This window comes from Mytilus californianus, unplaced genomic scaffold (genome assembly GCF_021869535.1).
Source record: "Mytilus californianus isolate M0D057914Y unplaced genomic scaffold, xbMytCali1.0.p SCAF_31, whole genome shotgun sequence".
NCBI lineage: Eukaryota > Metazoa > Mollusca > Bivalvia > Mytilida > Mytilidae > Mytilus > Mytilus californianus.
In genome coordinates, this window is record NW_026262681.1 from 1,284,636 (window position 1) to 1,303,378 (window position 18,743).

The 18,743-nt window shown below is 32.4% G+C and overlaps 1 protein-coding gene across 3 annotated transcripts in view; it reads right to left on the reverse strand.

Annotated features, from left to right (window-relative positions):
* Window positions 1-8,959: 8,959 nt before the first annotated feature.
* LOC127736468 (SH3 and multiple ankyrin repeat domains protein 2-like) overlaps window positions 8,960-18,743 on the reverse strand; it is a 108,731-nt gene continuing 98,947 nt past the window's right edge. For all 3 annotated transcript variants that reach the window (XM_052247018.1, XM_052247017.1, XM_052247020.1), the window contains one exon: window positions 8,960-14,239. In XM_052247018.1, coding sequence (XP_052102978.1) covers window positions 11,184-14,239 — 3,056 coding nt within the window. In that variant the 3' untranslated portion in view covers window positions 8,960-11,183. The remainder of the gene's footprint in view (window positions 14,240-18,743) is intronic.

The window sequence follows — 18,743 nt, forward strand, 5'->3', positions numbered from 1 at the left end:
TAATAAGAGAGAAATTAACATTACAAAAAATCTTATCTTTTTTTCAAGTAGTCACGAGGGAACCATGAAAATGAGGTCAAGGAAAATGGACATATGACAGACGGAAACTTCATATCATCAGGCATCTATATACAAAGTACCGGTATGATGAATCCAGGTCTTCTACCTACTGAAATATTAAGCTTTTAAGAAGTTAGTTAACGCCGCCACCGCCGGATCACTATTCCTATATCGAGCTTTCTGCAAGAAAAGTCGCAGGCTCGACAAAATTTTTTACTATTTGGGGATATAACATTTTTATCATTATATATTCAAGCAGGGATTCAATATTTGATCAGATGTAAGGGGGCACTCCAGAGAATTAGGAATTAAAGGACCATGTTTAGACACAAAATTGGCTGTAATTTTACCTTTACATTTCTTAAGGGGTGCTCACCGGGTGTGCACCCATCTGAATCTGCACCTGATATTTATGTATCCTATAAGCTGTATTTGCTCTTGTAATTAAGTATTATTATTATTTGATTAACCTGTTAGCTATCCAGAGATTGGGTTTGGTTGGTTGAAAAAAAATGTAAAAATCTTTTTTGCAACACAGAAACATGTACATGATGTATATAAATACAGCCTTATTACAATATTTGTGTAATTTTAGTGCCAAACATTTTTTAACAGTTTCAGGCCCCTAGCTAGGAATTTCCAAGGGGGTTACATGGACTCGTGAAGCTCACTTTAACAGTATAATTCAAACAGAATGTCGACTTTAACTGTGCTTATTTGTTTTTCAAGGGTGGCTACGGGTGTGAGTTTAAATAGTTTTTTAAATAAAACTCGACTATACCTGCATACACTGGGTAAATCACTGTCTGCCTTTCCTAAATGCATCTGAATACCAATTTAGATGACTGTAATGTCATAATATCCAAGTACTGACTGTAATGAAACATTTAATATTAGAATAAATGGAGAATTTGTCCATGGGACACAGATGATGCCCTGCTTGCATATAACGTTATAAAGAAGCATAACTCGAGAACGGTAAAAGTGACACCACCCAAATTTGAACTTGATCTGAGTTTTGTAGTAATAAGCATTGTGTATAAGTTTCATAACATTTTGGTTGAGGCAAACTCAAGTTAGAAATTCAGCAATTTTTCCATATATAAAGGGGCATAACTCCAGAACAGTAAAAGTTACACCACCCAAATTCAAACTTGATCTGTGTTTTGTGTTAATAAGCATTGTGTATAAGTTTCATAACATTTGGTTGAGACAAACTAAAGTTAGAGAATAGAAACCAATTTTAGGACATACGGATGGAAGGACAAGGGTAACACTTAATTCCTCTTCCAGTGATGGCGGGGGCATAAAAAGTCAATGAAAAATGTAATATAGGTTAAAATAATCTACTTGCTTACGAAACTAACCTAAAAACATTTCAATAGTCATTTATTTAAATGACATATTACAAAACATTTTCCACATAAACCCATTTAGTAGATTGAACGCAATAAGTACAAAAACTTATCCAAATTCAATCGGTAAAACAATTATAGTCCCTTAGATAGTTATATGTTGGCATTTCTGTAACTTTTTTGTTTTTACGCGAATAGGTTGTTGGTCTATCGCTCAATCCCGAACATGAAGAGCCAGAGAATCTTTACTCAAGGTTTCTTTCCTTTAGATCAAGGCTGACGACACAATGAGCTTAAGGGAGTTGTAATGTGAAAGCAGATATATACATGAATGTTACCTCTTTTCCTCAATGTTAAAAAAGAGATTATTCAGATGTGATTCCATATCAAGTTGCAAGGTTATATGTTAATTGCTGTTACTTTTATAAATCTTGTAGACATGCACTGACATTTTTTTATAAATCAATCAACTTGAAGAATTTGTGAAATCATATTCTCTTCTTCAAAAGTAATTTTCTAAAACAAAAAGTTTAAAATCCAAAACAGATTACATTTTTACAAATAATTAGTACTAAATAATACCTTAGACTCTTCATTTATCGTCCAACATATTTCATGTCCCTAATAAAATCTAAGGAAAACATGCACTTCTTTGTCCATGTAAAAAACAATTTAAACTGATTTGGAGCCAAATTCTAACCAGGGAATCACATGACCATACAGGTAATAAAATATTTTCACTCACATCTACTCACTTCACGCTTGAGTAACTGGTTGTGTAGAAAAATATTTTAACCTGACAAAGGTATTTCACCTTTTATGTATCTGAACTTTGTTCAGATAATAAAGCATTCATCTAAAAGGAAAAGTTTTAATCTAAGAATAATAAAACCTTAAAACATGAGGCTCCAAGAACCTGCATTACTCTAACAAAATATGTATGATATTTGCCAATGTGTTTAAATTTTCAAATCAAGTTTCAATATCCCTGGACCTGATTTTGCTATCCTGATAAAGTCCCCATAGTTTGATCTTTGAGAAGATTGGATGGGGGAAGATATTTTTATTGACAATACCACATAATATATATTTAACTCTGAAGATGTCTATTTCAACTCATTAACAACAAACTGTCATTTTCACTTCTAGTAATGATATTTGGAGATTTGAAACATATGGGATACACAGTACTAGTCATACAATAAATAAAATGCTCTGCATGCGCAGCTTGATACGACTGCGGAGATCAAACCCTGAATAGTTGGGGGCAAGTATGGACATAACATTCAAGCTTAATTTTGATACAGCTTTGAATTTGGATAGTGATTAAATATTTGACACAGCATAGGTTTCTGACATAGAATGAATGTGGTCTAAGAACTTAAAAATTTGAAATTGGACATTTACCTATCTGGGCCCAAAATTAAAAATCTAAATACACGGTTAGATTCGGCATATCAAAGAACCATATGAATTCAATTTTTGTTGAAATAAAACAACATTTAATTTCGGACACTTTGGACCTTAATGTGGACCATTTTGAAAAGCGGGCCCAACATTAAAAATCTAAGTAAAAGGTTAGATTCGGCATATCAAAAAACCCCAATTAGTCAAGTTTTGATGAAATCAAACAATGTTTAATTTTGGATCCTTTGGACCTCAATGTGGACCAATTTTAAAACGGGGCTCAAAATCCAAAATCTAAATACACTGTTAGATTCAGCATATTAAAGAACCTGAAAAATTCAAGAATTTGAATTAAACCCCATTGAAATTGGTCAAGAAATATTTGATAAAGCAATTTATACAAAGTATTAGAAAAGTATTATTTTGGACCCTTTGATATATGAGCAACTTCCTGAAGTCTCAACACAGGCGCAATTCCAGTCATTTTTAAAAGGAGGTTCCAACCATATGTCTCCATACAAAAGCACTAGTTGTTAAACAAAAAGGGTGGGGGGTTCCAACCCCTGGAATACCCCCTGGATCCACCACGGTATGAGATTTAAAGATTATTATGAAGATGATAAATGATGGATGGATACATAACATCCAGATGTGTAAAATATTATGTGCATTTTCCGGACAATATTGAGTAAATGAGATACCTGTTGTATTAGTACATCCAGCTTTGTTTTAGCAAAAACTTTTGCACAGAAATCTTGATAAACATGTGTTCATCTATCATATCTTAGTCTTTATAATGCAATGTGTTATAATATTTGGAACAATTTGATTTTCCATCAAAATTTGATTTTCTCATTAGAATTATCTAAATCTGAGTTATAATACTATCTCTATACATACCTCCATATCCTAATAGATTTACATCTTCTAAAAATATATGCAGAAACAAATTATTTCTCCATCAAAGATAAGGTTAAATATAATTTGGAGCCAAAAACTAAACCAGTCGATCCACATGATCATAAAGGTCAATAATCATAAAATTTTGCACTGAATACTACTAACTTCAGACCCAACTTATTCAATGTAAAAGTTCTGTTGTTCCACTTAAAAAGGTATATGATAAGATTAAGTATGGTATATCAAAACTTAATATATTATAGGTGGTTTTCAGATAAAAAATAAATTAATTCAACTGCAATAGCTTCAAATAACTGTTAAGACAAAATAAATTTCCTTATTTTATTAAGTTTTTACATTTATTTCATATACACATGATATAGTTTTACAAATTACTTGTTGGAAAAAAATAAATAGATTCCTTATAAGTCTGTTTTTGATTACGACAGACAAAAAATCCTGTATATAAAAAGAAGATGTGGTATGATTGCCAATGAGACAACTCTCCACAATAGACTAAATGACACAGAAATTAACAACTATAGGTCACTGTACGGCCTTCAACAATGAGCAAAGCCCATACCGCATAGTCAGCTATAAAAGGTCCCGAAATGACAAATGTAAAACAATTCAAACGAGAAAACTAACGGCCTAGTTTATGTACATATAGTTTTTTTTAATAAAAATTAAAGAAGATTTTTTATATGTGCCTAAGAATCAGCTTATGTATTTTTAATACATATGATTCTTACAAACAAGAATCCTATTTTCCTCCATGAAAATACACAGTATGAAGTAAAAATTAAAGATTAAGACTCTAAAAATTGATCAATGTTCTCTGTGACTGTCATGTCCACTGCAGTCTTGGATATGTGCTTTTTATAGTATCTTTAATATGTCATCATTTGAAGATACAATTTTAATCATACTATTTATTTCAGTTTTGGTGTAAATTCCTTTTTACAACCATCCTCTGACAAGGAATAACCATTGTTTAACTCTGCCACATTCTTTGTGTGCCTGTCCCAAGTCAGGGGCCTACAATTTAGTCTTTATCTTTGGTTTATGGATGTCATATTTTTTTTTTTGTATTTTGCATGGTTATAAATCATAAATTAGGCTGTTAGTTTTCTCTTTTGAATTATTTCACATTTTTCATGTAGGGCTAATATACAGTATAGGTTTATCTCATTGTTGAAGGCCATACTGTGACCTTTAATTGCCTACCATCATGTCATTTGAACTCTAATGGATAGTTGTCTCATATGCAATCATACTACATCTCTTTATTTTCATATAGAAAACTGAAATGTATTCAGGTAGGTGTTTCAAAAAGGAGCTTTATTTCAGTGCCTCTGCTATATTTGAGCTATAGTTGAAACAAGGAATTATTTGAATCTGGAATGATTTTGAATTCTGGAAAATTGATGAGAAATGTATTTTGCAAACTAACCCAACTAAATATGGCTAAGGGGGGTTAATAAGTTCATACTGAAATATCAGTGAAACTAACATTAATCTTAGCCATATGCACACATGGCTAACCCTATTTAGTTGGGTTAGTTTTCATCATACATTTCTAAATACTGTTCCTGAATTTAAAATTATTCCAGATTGAAATAATTCCTTGTTTTGAAATAATTCAAAATGTCTTGCTCTAATATTCGCATTAATGATTTAGAGATTGCCATTATATAGACAGCTGTTGAAGATTGTATCAAGATCTCTAAATTTTGCTTTTGTCTTGTTACTATGTCATCATCTTTGTGATTCGTTTTATTTTATAAATTGTAAATGGACCCTTTTCTATGAAATAACGAATTTTGATTCTTTTACTGTAGCATACTGATTTTTATAGTTTGTTCTTATGTTGTGCTGTTTCACCACTGTCCCAGGTAAGGGGAGGGTTGAGCGCTCACAAACATGTTTAACCCCACCACATTCTTTATGTGCATGTCCCAAGTAAGGAGCCTGTAGTTCAGTTTTCTCAATTTTTCATATTTTTTATGTCTGGCCTTTTATAGCTGACTGACTATAAGGTATGGGTTTTTCTCATGTTGAAGGCCGTACAGTTACCTAAAATTGCTTACATCCATGTCATTTGAACTTTGGTGGATAGTTGTCTCATTGGCAATCATACTCCTTATTTTCAAATACTGACTTGATTTCATGACAAGACCCCAAAACTTTCAGTATTGTTTGCACTTTAAAGAGTCACTCAGCCATCAATTATAGGTCATGATGACACTTAGTTTCACCAACTAAAAGGGTTACAATATTGACTAGCCACAAATTTGTCATTGTCATTGTAAAGCTGAATTAAATATGTTGTCAGTCATATGAAAGGTAAGGTAACAATTTTGGATTTGTTATAAAACTTTAAAATCAAAATTTTTAAATTATCCTTTATCATAAGTATTTTGTCTTAACCTTCAACGTAAAATACAGAGTGAAAAATGATTAGCTAAAATATTTGTTCATGAAGTTTCAAAGGGAGATAACCAAATATCCAAAATAAAATTGCTTTTCTTTTTAATTCCTTATGTATTTTGAAGAAAAAACAATATTTTGGGTTTGATGTACTTCAACTTTTCACAAAGATTCAGCAAAATGTACTTTTAGCTTAACATGTTTTTATAATGCTCCAATTAGAGCTAGTTCAATCACTATCTCTTTTATCATTGACCATATATTGTAATTAAACATATTTTAACATGTTAATGTCAAATTGCTGTCTATTTCTGATAAAAATAGCAAACATTCTAAAAGAAATAATATTGCAGCTTTAATTTTAGTTTTATAGCAATTAAAAAATGACTACCTTTCAATTCATAAGACTTTACAATTGAAATGTAGTGAATAAATTATGGAAAACAAATCTAACGAGATTGGAAGTATGTTTTCTTTTTGCCCTTGCACTTCTAACACTGATGACTTGACTGTGGCTCAGCATTTAGGTAAAACTTGACCAGTTGTAGTTTCTTTTGATGTAACAAATTGCAATATGTATCAGAATGTACAATGATCTGCAATAGACCTTATTACTATTGAGGAATGTGGCACTTGACCTCAGAATCTGTGACACTTGAACTATTGACATCATACCCCAATCACTTTTCCTTTGTGGTGTCAGACATTTGCTATTATGACATTAAAATTTTGCGGGAACCTTTGTGATGTCCAGTAATGGCAGACAAATAGCAATAAGGTGTACAGGTGGAGAGAAACACTAACAATAAGTTAGCTATACATGTTGAGATTAGTCCTATAATTATGACAAAATGGTGGAAACATAATTTTCCTGCTTCTAAGTAAGTTGCATGAATGTAACAATATATATCAAGTCTCACTAAACATACACTGAAAACCTCACATTTAAAAACTCCTTGACTGTTTTGTGTTGCTCATATAAAAATATGAAGATGTGGTATGATTGACAATGAGACAACTCTCCACCAGGGACCAAATGACGTAGATATTTACAACTATAAGTCACCATACACCTTCAACAATAAGCAAAGCTCAAACTCTCCACCAGAGACCAAATGACATAGCTGTTTACAACTATAGGTTACTTTTCAGCCTTCAACAATGAGCAAAACCCATACCATAATTTTTTCTATGTAGTGTTTTGTAAACTGCTGTTAGTCTTTTCCTTGTTTTTTGTTTTGTCAGTTTCTCTTTGACTTAACGAATGTCCCTTATGTATATTTTGTCTCTTTTTTAAATGCATAAATTATAATAGCATACCAAATATATACTGCCTAGTATAAGAACTTTTTCATAAACACAAGACTGTGGCACTGTCATATACTGCACAGTGGTGAATCCAGGGGGGTGTTCTTTTGGTTGGAACCTCCCTTTTTGTTTGACTACTAATGCTTTTGTATAGGGACATATGGTTGGAACCCCCTTTTAAAACTGGCTTGATCAGTGCCTGCTGCACATATTTGGGATGCATCATATGGATGGAAATAAAAACTATGATCAATATATCATAAGTACTTTAACTACTTATTCTGAATTAGACCTATATGATTAGTAATAAAACACTTAATTCTATTAAAAGTTTAAGAATACCATTGATAATAACAACACTGCAGAAAGTAACAACTATATCTTGCATTGCAATATTTTTTAGAAGTGAGACAAAATTTCCTTTTTTTAAGAAAACATAGCAATGAACAGCATGTCAGAAATGTAACACCTTCATCTCACTTCATAACATTTGTTGCAGCAATGCAAAACAACTCATTCAGTCTAATATTCGGTCTTATAGTAGGCAGTGGTAATAACCAGATTATGAATTTTCAGCAGTAACTTTAAATGCAGTGTACCTTCATTGTTATGATTGTGTGAAATAGATGTTGATGACCATGATGCCAGATTTGTTATACCTTGTCTCTCTTCATAACATTTGTTGCAGGCAAGACAAAACAACTCAATCAGTCATATAGTATGTACAAGTGTTAATACAAGATACTGAATGTTCAGTAGTCTATTTTAAATCAAGTATGCAGTGTACCTTACTTTAATGGTTATGATTGTGTAAAATAAACAATGCAACAACACAATGGGTGCTACTAGTGGAACAGGGTCTGCTTACATTTACAGAGCACCTGAGATCACCCCAAGTTTTAGGTGGCGTTCATGTTGATTAGTCTTTAGTTTTTTAGGTAGTATATTGTTTACTTATTTGTATTATGATTGACTTTCGTCTTTTGTTTTGGTGTTGTCAGTTTCTCTAGACTTATAAGTTTTGATTGTCCCCTTGGTATCTCTAGTCTCTTTTCCCCTATAGTAACTCCTTTTACAAAATAAACTGTAGCACTTTTCACTATGAATTTTTAAGAGAATCCCATACTGGATTGAAAAAGTCAAATAAACAGCTTTTTTTTTGCAAAAAGTCAAAATATAGAATTATAGGTATATGTCATTATTTCTTTGGATTTATTATGCTAAAAGTTTGTTCCATCCTTCCATTTTTGTTGTTCTTCCTGTGTGTTTATTTAACCCTTGTCGGACTATGTTGTGGGAAAATTCCAAAGTTGCGTGCCTATGAGATGTGGAGATCATATCTTAGAACTAGTAGATGAACAAAACAAATATTGTATTACTATTTAGTTCCTACCAAAGGAATTGGTTTGTGAACCAATTGTATTTACAAGTTGAAGCCTCAAAGAGTCCATTTTAGTCTCCACAATGCTATTAACTAAGGGCCATACATGAGACACATAATGTATAATTAAATATATTTTTTATCATCTTTGAATACAATAATCAATTAGTTATAACAAAAACAATAATAATAAGTTTCAAGTAGTAAACATTTTTTAAATCCAAATATATATGTTGGTACATAATTTGCACTCTAGTTAGCTATGAAAATGAGAATGTTTTAGTCACATTTAGCATAAAGAATGCAAGTCTTTATGTAATGTACTGTTTTAAATTGATGTAATGTTCTTTATTGACATGGCGTATTAAAATAAATAATCCTGAAAATATTTTTTTTCATAAAAATGGAGAGATTTGCTTGCTTGAACAATATGACAATTTTCAAGGAAATAGATCAATATTAATATATCAAATCAAGATTTTGAAATTTCAAAATAAAAATTGCCAAAATTCTTTTTTTAATGTTTCATTTGATATCTTTTGAAAATATTAATTTTTATCTGAAAATCCTCTTATTCTAGTATTGAGATTACTGAAGTATGGAAATGCCTATGGAAAATCTATGAAATGATTACTTTTATATGTTGATGACTTTCTATATAACAATACATGCACTAGTCTTGACTGATGCTGATAATTTGAATTTCATAAATATAAAATGTTTTTATTAATTTTTACATAAAGCACTGTACATAAACCAGTACATACATCACTGAATAAGTTAAAATTACAAATCATACTATATTTGGACTGCTAATGCATGGTGAAGCGATATTGGTACAAAATGATGCCCAGCATACTGTACACTGTCCAGTATGAACTAATGATATGAAAAAATGTATCACAGGAAAAAAACTAAAACCTGCAAACAAAACGGGGAATACCTCCTCTTAAAAGTATAACAAATAATGCTTTTTCCTAGACATTGTGTCTAAAATCAAAATATAAAGAGTTGAAGGGTCAATTAAAAATCCAGTTTTATTATGAACCTTGCAAGACTAGTTTAATTTATTATCCTAATGCTAGTAAAACATCTTTATTCTTCCCTAATTCAAAATAATGCTATCTAGCTAACAATGAAAATGGAGTTATCTCCCCTCGTACAGAAGGATTTTGTCCAATAATATTATGATCAATAAAATTTCTTGAAATATGAGTATTCCCATGTTTGAGGTAAGCTTAAAGAAAAATACTGATTAAATGAAAATATTAATCTAATGATGAGCACTATATATATTTCGTCATATGTTAGGCCATCCTGTTGAAATTTTGAGATTTTCAGTAACAAAATTACAAATTTACCCAGATTTAAATAGAATATGACTGTTCTTGGGAAACAAAATTAAACAACATACTTACTGAGAAACATAAAAATATATGTTTTAAACTAAAAAACATGATATTGTGAAAAGATATGGCTGTGTTGATAAAAATCAGAATGCTTCTCCAAAAATAATAATTTACAAAATAAATAAATACCAGTAAAATCAAATACAGAAAGCACTCATCTGATAAAAAAAACAAATTCAGGATGGACATTGAAATATATTACCAACTATCTAATATTCATTAGAAAATTTTAATATTAAGACTAGTTTTTTTCTTTAAAATGAAAAGGGAGAACATGTATACATATGGTCAATTAACATTAAAACTGTTTAAAATAAAACAAATGAGAAAAATAAAATTGCCCAGAGTGGCCAGACTTGTCATTTAAATTGGCACACATTTAATTACTCAAAATGAAAAAAAATATATGCTTTAAAAAGTATCATAACATCCTTATGGAAGACTATTCAATTCTAAATTAATAATCACAGATTTTTTCAACTACTGATGTTGTTTTACATCACAACCTTCCTCACACCAGATTCCTACCTTCTTAAATGGTTCATTCAAGTATTTTTTCAACTTCTCATTCATGAAAACTGCTTAATGTTATTATTATGTAGATATATATAGATTTTTTTTTCTGTTCTAAGCCGATGTCACATGTTGGTAAATCAACAGAAATTTTTAAATGAGAATTCTTAAAAACCTGAAACAGTAAATGTGCTCAAGATGAGAAAGAAAATTTGATTACAGGCAATTCTAGGCAAAAATTGTTTTCAGTTAATTTTTACCATGCTGTTTCCATGGTGACAGATTTTTTCGTTGTAACATATGATAAGTTTTACAGATAAATATTTTAGCACTCATTAAAATTCAAAGTTATTGTGCTCTGAAAATTTCCAAATATGTAAACTATTGTACAAATGAATGATTCTGGATGAAACTATTAAATCACAAATGACTAGATGAGACAACATTTTTAGGTAAATTCAATTTCTTAATTGATCGTTCTAAGTTCATACGATGACCAACTTGCGTTACTCCCAAGTCCAAATAATCATTCCTACTAAGATTTTGCAATCTTTTACCGTCAATGCACTTTTGTTGAAAGCTTGTCTTATATTGCGATAATTTTAAACTGTCTAACCAATCAAGTACGTCCAAACATTGCCAGTTATCAACAGACTTGGAACTGAAAGGTTTTGTCACTTGCCTGGATTTGTTCATTAAATCACGTTTTTCCTCCCCAAAGCTTGGGGGAGGTGGAATGACAGATGGAATTGTTTCATAGCCCTGATTTGAGTTTGAATCCCCAAACCCAGGGGGTGGAGGGGCTATCAATTCCTCATAGTTATGCCGCTGACGACCATATCCAGAATCGGCTTGATCATCAGATAATGTAGAAACAGTTGACACTGAAGAAACTAAACTTTCATTGTCATCCTGATTAAATACAGAACTTTGTCTTGATATATCACTAAAGTTACTTCCACTATCAAATCCCATTGGTGGAGGAATTATTTCTAGTTGCACAGAATCTCCAAATTCAGGAGGTGGCGGCAAGGAAGATTTGTCCGTTCCTGAGCTTTCCACAGTTACTCCTTTCACACTCAATTTTTCATTTGGAACTTTACCATTCACATTTCCTTTGGATTGTTCAGCCTTATTTATGCTGGCTATCCTGTCTTTAATAGAAGTTTTATTTTGACTGATCACACCTATATCCTTAGCGGGTTTTAAGGATGAAACACCATTGTCCTTATTTTTGGATGACATGTTTTTCACATTACCATTTGGTATTTGACTTACAGAACTAAACACTTTGGTCCTGTCACTTTGAACACCCGTAGTTATAATGTTTTTATTTTGATCTCTAATAGGTACTTTTGAAGAATTTGTTGTACTTTGAGCTATCAATGGTGAAGTTGGTATGGTTTTTGCTGGAGACTTTGACCTGTCTGCAGGTTTACTGACAGTATTTGGTGAATTGTTTGTTGCAGTAACACGAAGTGAAGTCTGACTTGCTTTTTTCTGCAAGTACTCTTGGCGAGCCTTTTCAGCTAAAGCTACATAGTCTTTCCCACGTGGTGAACTGACAGAATTCTCCTTATTTTCAGTTTTTGGTGTGCTTGTAATAATTGCCTTATTAGAGTCTGTTGTTTTGGTGTCTGCTTTAACCTCCATTTTTACTGGTGTTTTTACAGCACCACCATTTACTGTACTCATAATTTTAGTTGGCTCCTTTCCTTTCACTGTGACACTTTTAATAGGTTTTATATCAACCTTAGGAGGCTGTCTTTCCATTGATGATTTAACATCATTTACAATAGCTTTAGGCTCAACTGGTTTTGCCACTTTTGGTTTCATTTCTGGAGTTTTCCCAATATTATCACTTGAGAACGCTAATTTTGCAGACTGTAATTTCTTGGTTTTTTGTAGCTTTGTTTCTATTGCATCAATAACCGACGTGTCTCCTTTTTCTTCAAGCATTCTTCGTCGCCTAGCAACAGCTGCTATAATAGCTGCTTGATTGTCATCTTTTTGAGGTCCATCCTTACTCTCAGGCAAGGCCGAAATTTTTGGTCCTTCTACATCCATCCTTTGTTGTCGTTTTCGAACAGCTGCTAATAGATCATTAGCCTCAATACCTTGAGGTGTGGTATTACTTTGTTTGGTTTGAGCAGGAGGTTGAGATTTTGGAAGGGGAGGAGCAGGCGGCTCAGCTGGTGGCAGTGGTGGAGCAGGTGGCGGTGGAGGTGCTGCTGGTGGCATTGGAGGCACTGCTGGAGCAGATGGAATATTCTCAATTTTCACTTCCTCCTTCTTTTGGGTAACTATCTTCTGCTCCACCTTTGGAGATGGTGTTTTAGATTTTGGTGAAGGAGGTTTAGGAGCAGCAGATTTTACTGTAGAGGGCTGAGGAGCTGCTGCTTTAGCTGGCTGAGGAGCTGAAGACTTTGCAATTTGCTGACCTGGTGCTAAGGTCTTTGTTGGTGGATTTGGAGCTGGTTCAGAAGGCGGAGGTGGAATGTTACCAGCTGGAATGTCTGAACGAACAGAATATCTTTTCGCTTCTGAATCAGTTGTTTTTCTATCACCAATGGAAATTACAGTAACTCTACTTTTGACCTTGTCATCCTCCAAGTCATAATCAGGTTCAGGCTCATATTTGCCAGTCTGTTTCTTAACATTAGAATGTACGTCTGCTGTTACAAGCAATTTTGCATTTGGATGTTTTTGAAGATATGTTTTAGCATTGTCTAATACTTTATCCTCGGCAAAAGAAACACTGTGTTTGTCATCACTCTGACGACTTCCTCCAGAGTTTGTGGAAGTAAGACTAGAATTTCTTTGATGAGCCTTTGATTTAACTTTAGGTTCATCAGTCATTTTAGCTGAAGCACCAGGTCGAAAACTAGATTCAAAATCATCTTGAGGAGCTGTGGAAAGCTTTTCTGGTCTAGCATACAATGAAGTCCTACTTCCTATTGTGTTTATAGACACCACTTCAGTGTTTGATGGCTGAACAACTTCTTCATCTTTCGGCACACCTGGAGCAGGTCTTTTAAACCCAAGTGCCCCGGGTGGTGGTGGAGGAGGACCCTTTGGTCTTTCTGAAGTTGATGTTGAACTTTTCATTGAAAGACTGTCTTCCGGAACAGCATATACATAAGTTCCGTCATTTCTACGTTGAACGCCTGCAGAACCTGGTACTACAGGTGTTGCATATACAGGCTCTGGCTTTTTGTCAGATAGATCAGGCGTACTTTGTGATCTTTCCATAGCACTCTGTTTGCGTTCATTATTATATTTATGTATTATTCTTTCTGACGGACTTCTATGGTCACTTTTTTCTGAATCATATCCTTCAATGTTTGATAAATCCACACATGACACACGTTTTGATGCATGTTTTGCTCTGATAGATGCTGTTTTCTGTTCAGTTGTTACATTATGTTGTTCTAAGTTTTCTCTTTCAAATTCGGCCAAGGCTAAATCTAGCTGATCTGGAAATAAAAAGAACGATATCGTTATTGAAATGTTTTAAATGTACAAATTTTTATGTTATAATGAATTACATGTACAATATAACATTGTATTAACCATCTTTAAGGCCAAGTTAACTTTCTTGGAAGCTTGACACATGAGGAAAAAGAATGGTCAGGCCTGATGAGCAGTTACAGAACTGCCTTGAGTTATATGTAACGGTAATAACATTTCATTAAATATTTGATAAAATAATATTTGCAGATTCTAAATTTTAGAATTTAAGGTGGGAGGTGAAACATAAACGAACTGGTTTAGATAAGAACAAGAATGTGTCCATAGTACACGGATGCCCCACTCGCACTATCATTTTCTTTGTTCAGTAGACCTTGAAATTTGGGTCAAAACTCTAATTTGGCATTAAAATTAGAAAGATCATATCATAGGGAACATGTGTACTAAGTTTCAAGTTGATTGGACTTCAACTTCATCAAAAACTACCTTGACAAAAAACTTTAACCTGAAGTGGGACAGACGGAGGGACAGACGGAGGGACAGACGAACGGACGCACAGACCGAAAAAACATAATGCCCCTAGGTGGGGCATAAAAATAAATGTTTAATATTTCTCATGCACCTGCCTCCTCTTTCTGTTTTAAACATGCAACATAAATGCTTTAAATCTTTTAATATGACTCAGAGCATCTGACAAACAACATTTTCTAATTCAAATATCACAGACTACATGTAGGACTAAAAGTTAAAAGAACATTTGTTTGCAATCAAAATCATTTCTAAACTGGCTTTAGAATTTTATATTTATTCTGTTGGCCTTAAGTCAGAAAGACAATAAATTTATTGAAAGTATAGTTCTCTAAACAATTACAATATTTTACTTTACTGTTCAAGTTAGTTTTTTTAGTCGAATTTTTTTTACCCTATTGCACATGCTTATTTGTTTTCATGTAAACAACTGTTACATGCACAGATGGGCATATAATATTAATTAATCAATAATTATGTAGTATTAACATTAAAATCATTAAACAGAAGTTTGTCCTTGGTTTATACCTGGTACATATAAGTCTGTGTGCTATAGCTATTAAACAAAAATTTGATGTTTAAGGAAGAAAAAAACTTTAAACTGATTTCATAACATAGAATTTTAACTACATTTGGAATATATGAGCAACTCCATGCGAAAAGGTCCAAAAATGTTTTTGATAAACTTTACAGGACACATTGTTAAAGTTTGTTTAAGACTTAAAATGTTTAAGTATTTTTGAAAAATGATTTTATTCGTAAAAATTGGTATAAATGTAAACATTCATAAAATGGTAATTTCTGCCCCAAATTCTTCAGTTAAAATGGAATAAAATGCTCCGCAGGGTGCAGCTTGATACGACCGCAGAGGTCGAACCCTGAACAGTTGGGGCAAGTATGGACACAACATTCAAGCTTGATACAGCTTTGCATTTGGATTGTGATTAAATATTTGACACAGCATAGGTTTCTGACACAGAATGAATGTGGTCTAAGAACTTAAAAATTTTAAATTGGACATTCACCTATTATGGTCCAATATCCAAAATCTAAATACATGGTTAGATTCAGCATATCAAAGAACCCCAAGAATTCAATTTTTGATGAAATCAAACAAAGTTTAATTTTGGACCCTTTTGACCTCAATGTGGACAAAGTTGATAACGGGGCCCAAAAATCAAAAATCTAAATACATGGTTAGATTCAGCATATCAAAGAACCCCATATATTCAATTTTGGTTGAAATCAAACAATGTTTAATTTTGGACCCCGATTTGGACCAACTTGAAAACTGAATCAAAAATCAAAAATCTAAATACATGTTTAGATTCAGCATATCAAAGAACCCTAAGAATTCAATTTTTGTTAAAATCAAACTAAGTTTAATTTTGGACCCTTTGGACCTTAATGTAGACCAATTTGAAAACGGAACCAAAAATTAAGAATCTAAATACACGGTTAGATTCGGCATATCAAAGAACCCCAATAATTCAATTTTTGATGAAATCAAACAAAGTTTAATTTTGGACCCTTTGGACCTCAATGTGGACCAATTTAAAAACGGGGCCCAAAATCCAAAAACTAAATACACGGTTAGATTCAGCATATTAAAGAACCCCAAGAATTCAAGAATAAAACCCCATTGAAATTGGTCAAGAAATAAGCAATTTATACGAAGTATCTTCTTTTGCACAATACTGTGCAATTAAATATTTCTTGCTATTGCGCAATACTGTACAATTGACAATTTCTTGCTATTGCGCAATATTGTGCTATTGGATATTTCTTGCTATTGCGCAATACTGTGCAATTGAAGATTTCTTGCTATTGCGCAATACTGTGCAATTGAAGATTTCTTGCTATTGTGCAATACTGTGCAATTTAAAAATTTATTGCTATTGCACAATACTTATTATATAATAATTTACACATCCTGTTTAGTGTGTATCTCCTACCATATATTATTATTTGCTTTTAAATATAAATCAGAAATAACCAACTTAAAATGGAAAATTTTAAAAGAAAAAAATCCCCCCCCCCCCAATTTTTTTAACCCCCTTATGATTCATCACCCCCAAACTCAATCCCAGCCTTCCCTTTGTGGTATGGTACCTTGCAGTACAATTTCAGAGAGATCCATACACTTGAACACAAGTTATTGTCTGGAAACTAGAAAAATGTGTTTTTTGGCCCCTTTTTGGCCCCAAATTCCTAAACGTTTAGGGCAATTACCCCCAAACTCAAACCCAGCTTTCCCTTTGTGATATGGAACCTTGTAGTACAATTTCAGAAAGATCCATACACTTACACACAAGTTATTGTCCTGAAACTAGAAAAATGCTTGTTTTTTGCCCCTTTTTGGCCCCTAATTCCTAAAATATTGAGGCAATTACCCCTATCATCAATCCCAGCCTTCCCTTTGTGGTATGGTACCTTGCAGTACAATTTCAGAAAGATCCATACACTTACACACAAGTTATTGTCATGAAACTAGAAAAATGCTTGTTTTTTGCCCCTTTTTTGGCCCCTAATTCCTAAAATTTTGAGGCAATTACCCCCAAAATCAATCCCAGCATTCCTTTTGTGATATGGAACCTTGTGGTACAATGTCAGAGAGATCCATACACTAACACACAAGTTATGTCTGGAAGTTACAAAAGTGCTTATTTTTGGCCCCTAATTCCTTTACTGTTGGTACCATAACCCCCAAAATCAATCCCAACCTTCCTTTTGTGGTATTGAACCTTGTGGTAAAATTTCATAGAGATCCATTCACTTAAACTAAAGTTAGAGTGCGAAAACCAATGTGTCTTCGGACGACGCCGGACGACGCCAGACGACGACGACGCCAATGTCATACCAATATACGACCACAAAAATTTTTTTGCGGTCGTATAAAAAGACGTAGAAATATCTAAATTTTTGTACTAAAGCAAGAGTAAAATAATTTGTTACACAGAACAAGGCTATACTGAGCCGAAACAAAACCATTCACAACATTAAACAGTTTCCATCATCTCTACTTATGTGTGAAGACAGGAATACAACAGTTAAACTTAAGGGAAAATGATGTCATGTTGTGTTCTTGAAATTTAAGCTAAGTTAAGTTGTTATTACTTATCAAATAATAAACAGTTGCATTAGTTTCTGCTTTGTAAGCAAGAGCCTTATCCCCACTGCTACCTGTCAGGAAAGTTGAGACACTTAAACTGTAAATGGACAAATGAATATAAAATTTGAAACAATTGATCAAAATATTGGGGGGGGGGGGGGGGGAGGGGGGGGAAGCAAGAACATGTGTATAGCTTACAGCTTAATCATATGGGGAAAAATATTGGTGTTTTATTGATTAAAAGTCTGCTACCAATAATTATGCACACATTTTTTTAGAATTTCACTATTGCATTATGCACACTTTTTAGAATTTCACTAATGAAATAAAATACCAGTTACATCTACATTTTTGCAATACTAAAGACCAATTATAATATTTAAGAAATCATAAGCATTAATTATAACATATAAAATAACTTAATAACACGCAAAATATTTGCCAAAATTAGGAATTTTATTTGAGAGATGCAATTCACTTATTTTATTATTTTGTTTATTTTTGTAAAAATAAAAAAAAGTGCAGAAAACACTAAAGGAACAACAAAAAACATAATGAATGTGAGTAATATCTAAATATAACCCTAAAAAATCATTTTGTTGTGGCCTAACATTAAATGTGTTCTTGTGTGTTCCTTTTTATTTGTAATAATTTCATTTATCTGATTTAATAAAAGAAATATTGGATCCAATAAATGTTTACAGTATGTCAATATAATTTCCTTAATGTTGTCATTTAATAAGCAATATGATGTATCTTTAATAACATTTACTGTAAAAAGGAATATGAAACATGTATCTTGTCTGTCTTTATATTTTTTTTTAATCTATTAAACTCATATGTTTTTCTCCATAAATTCATAAGTCACA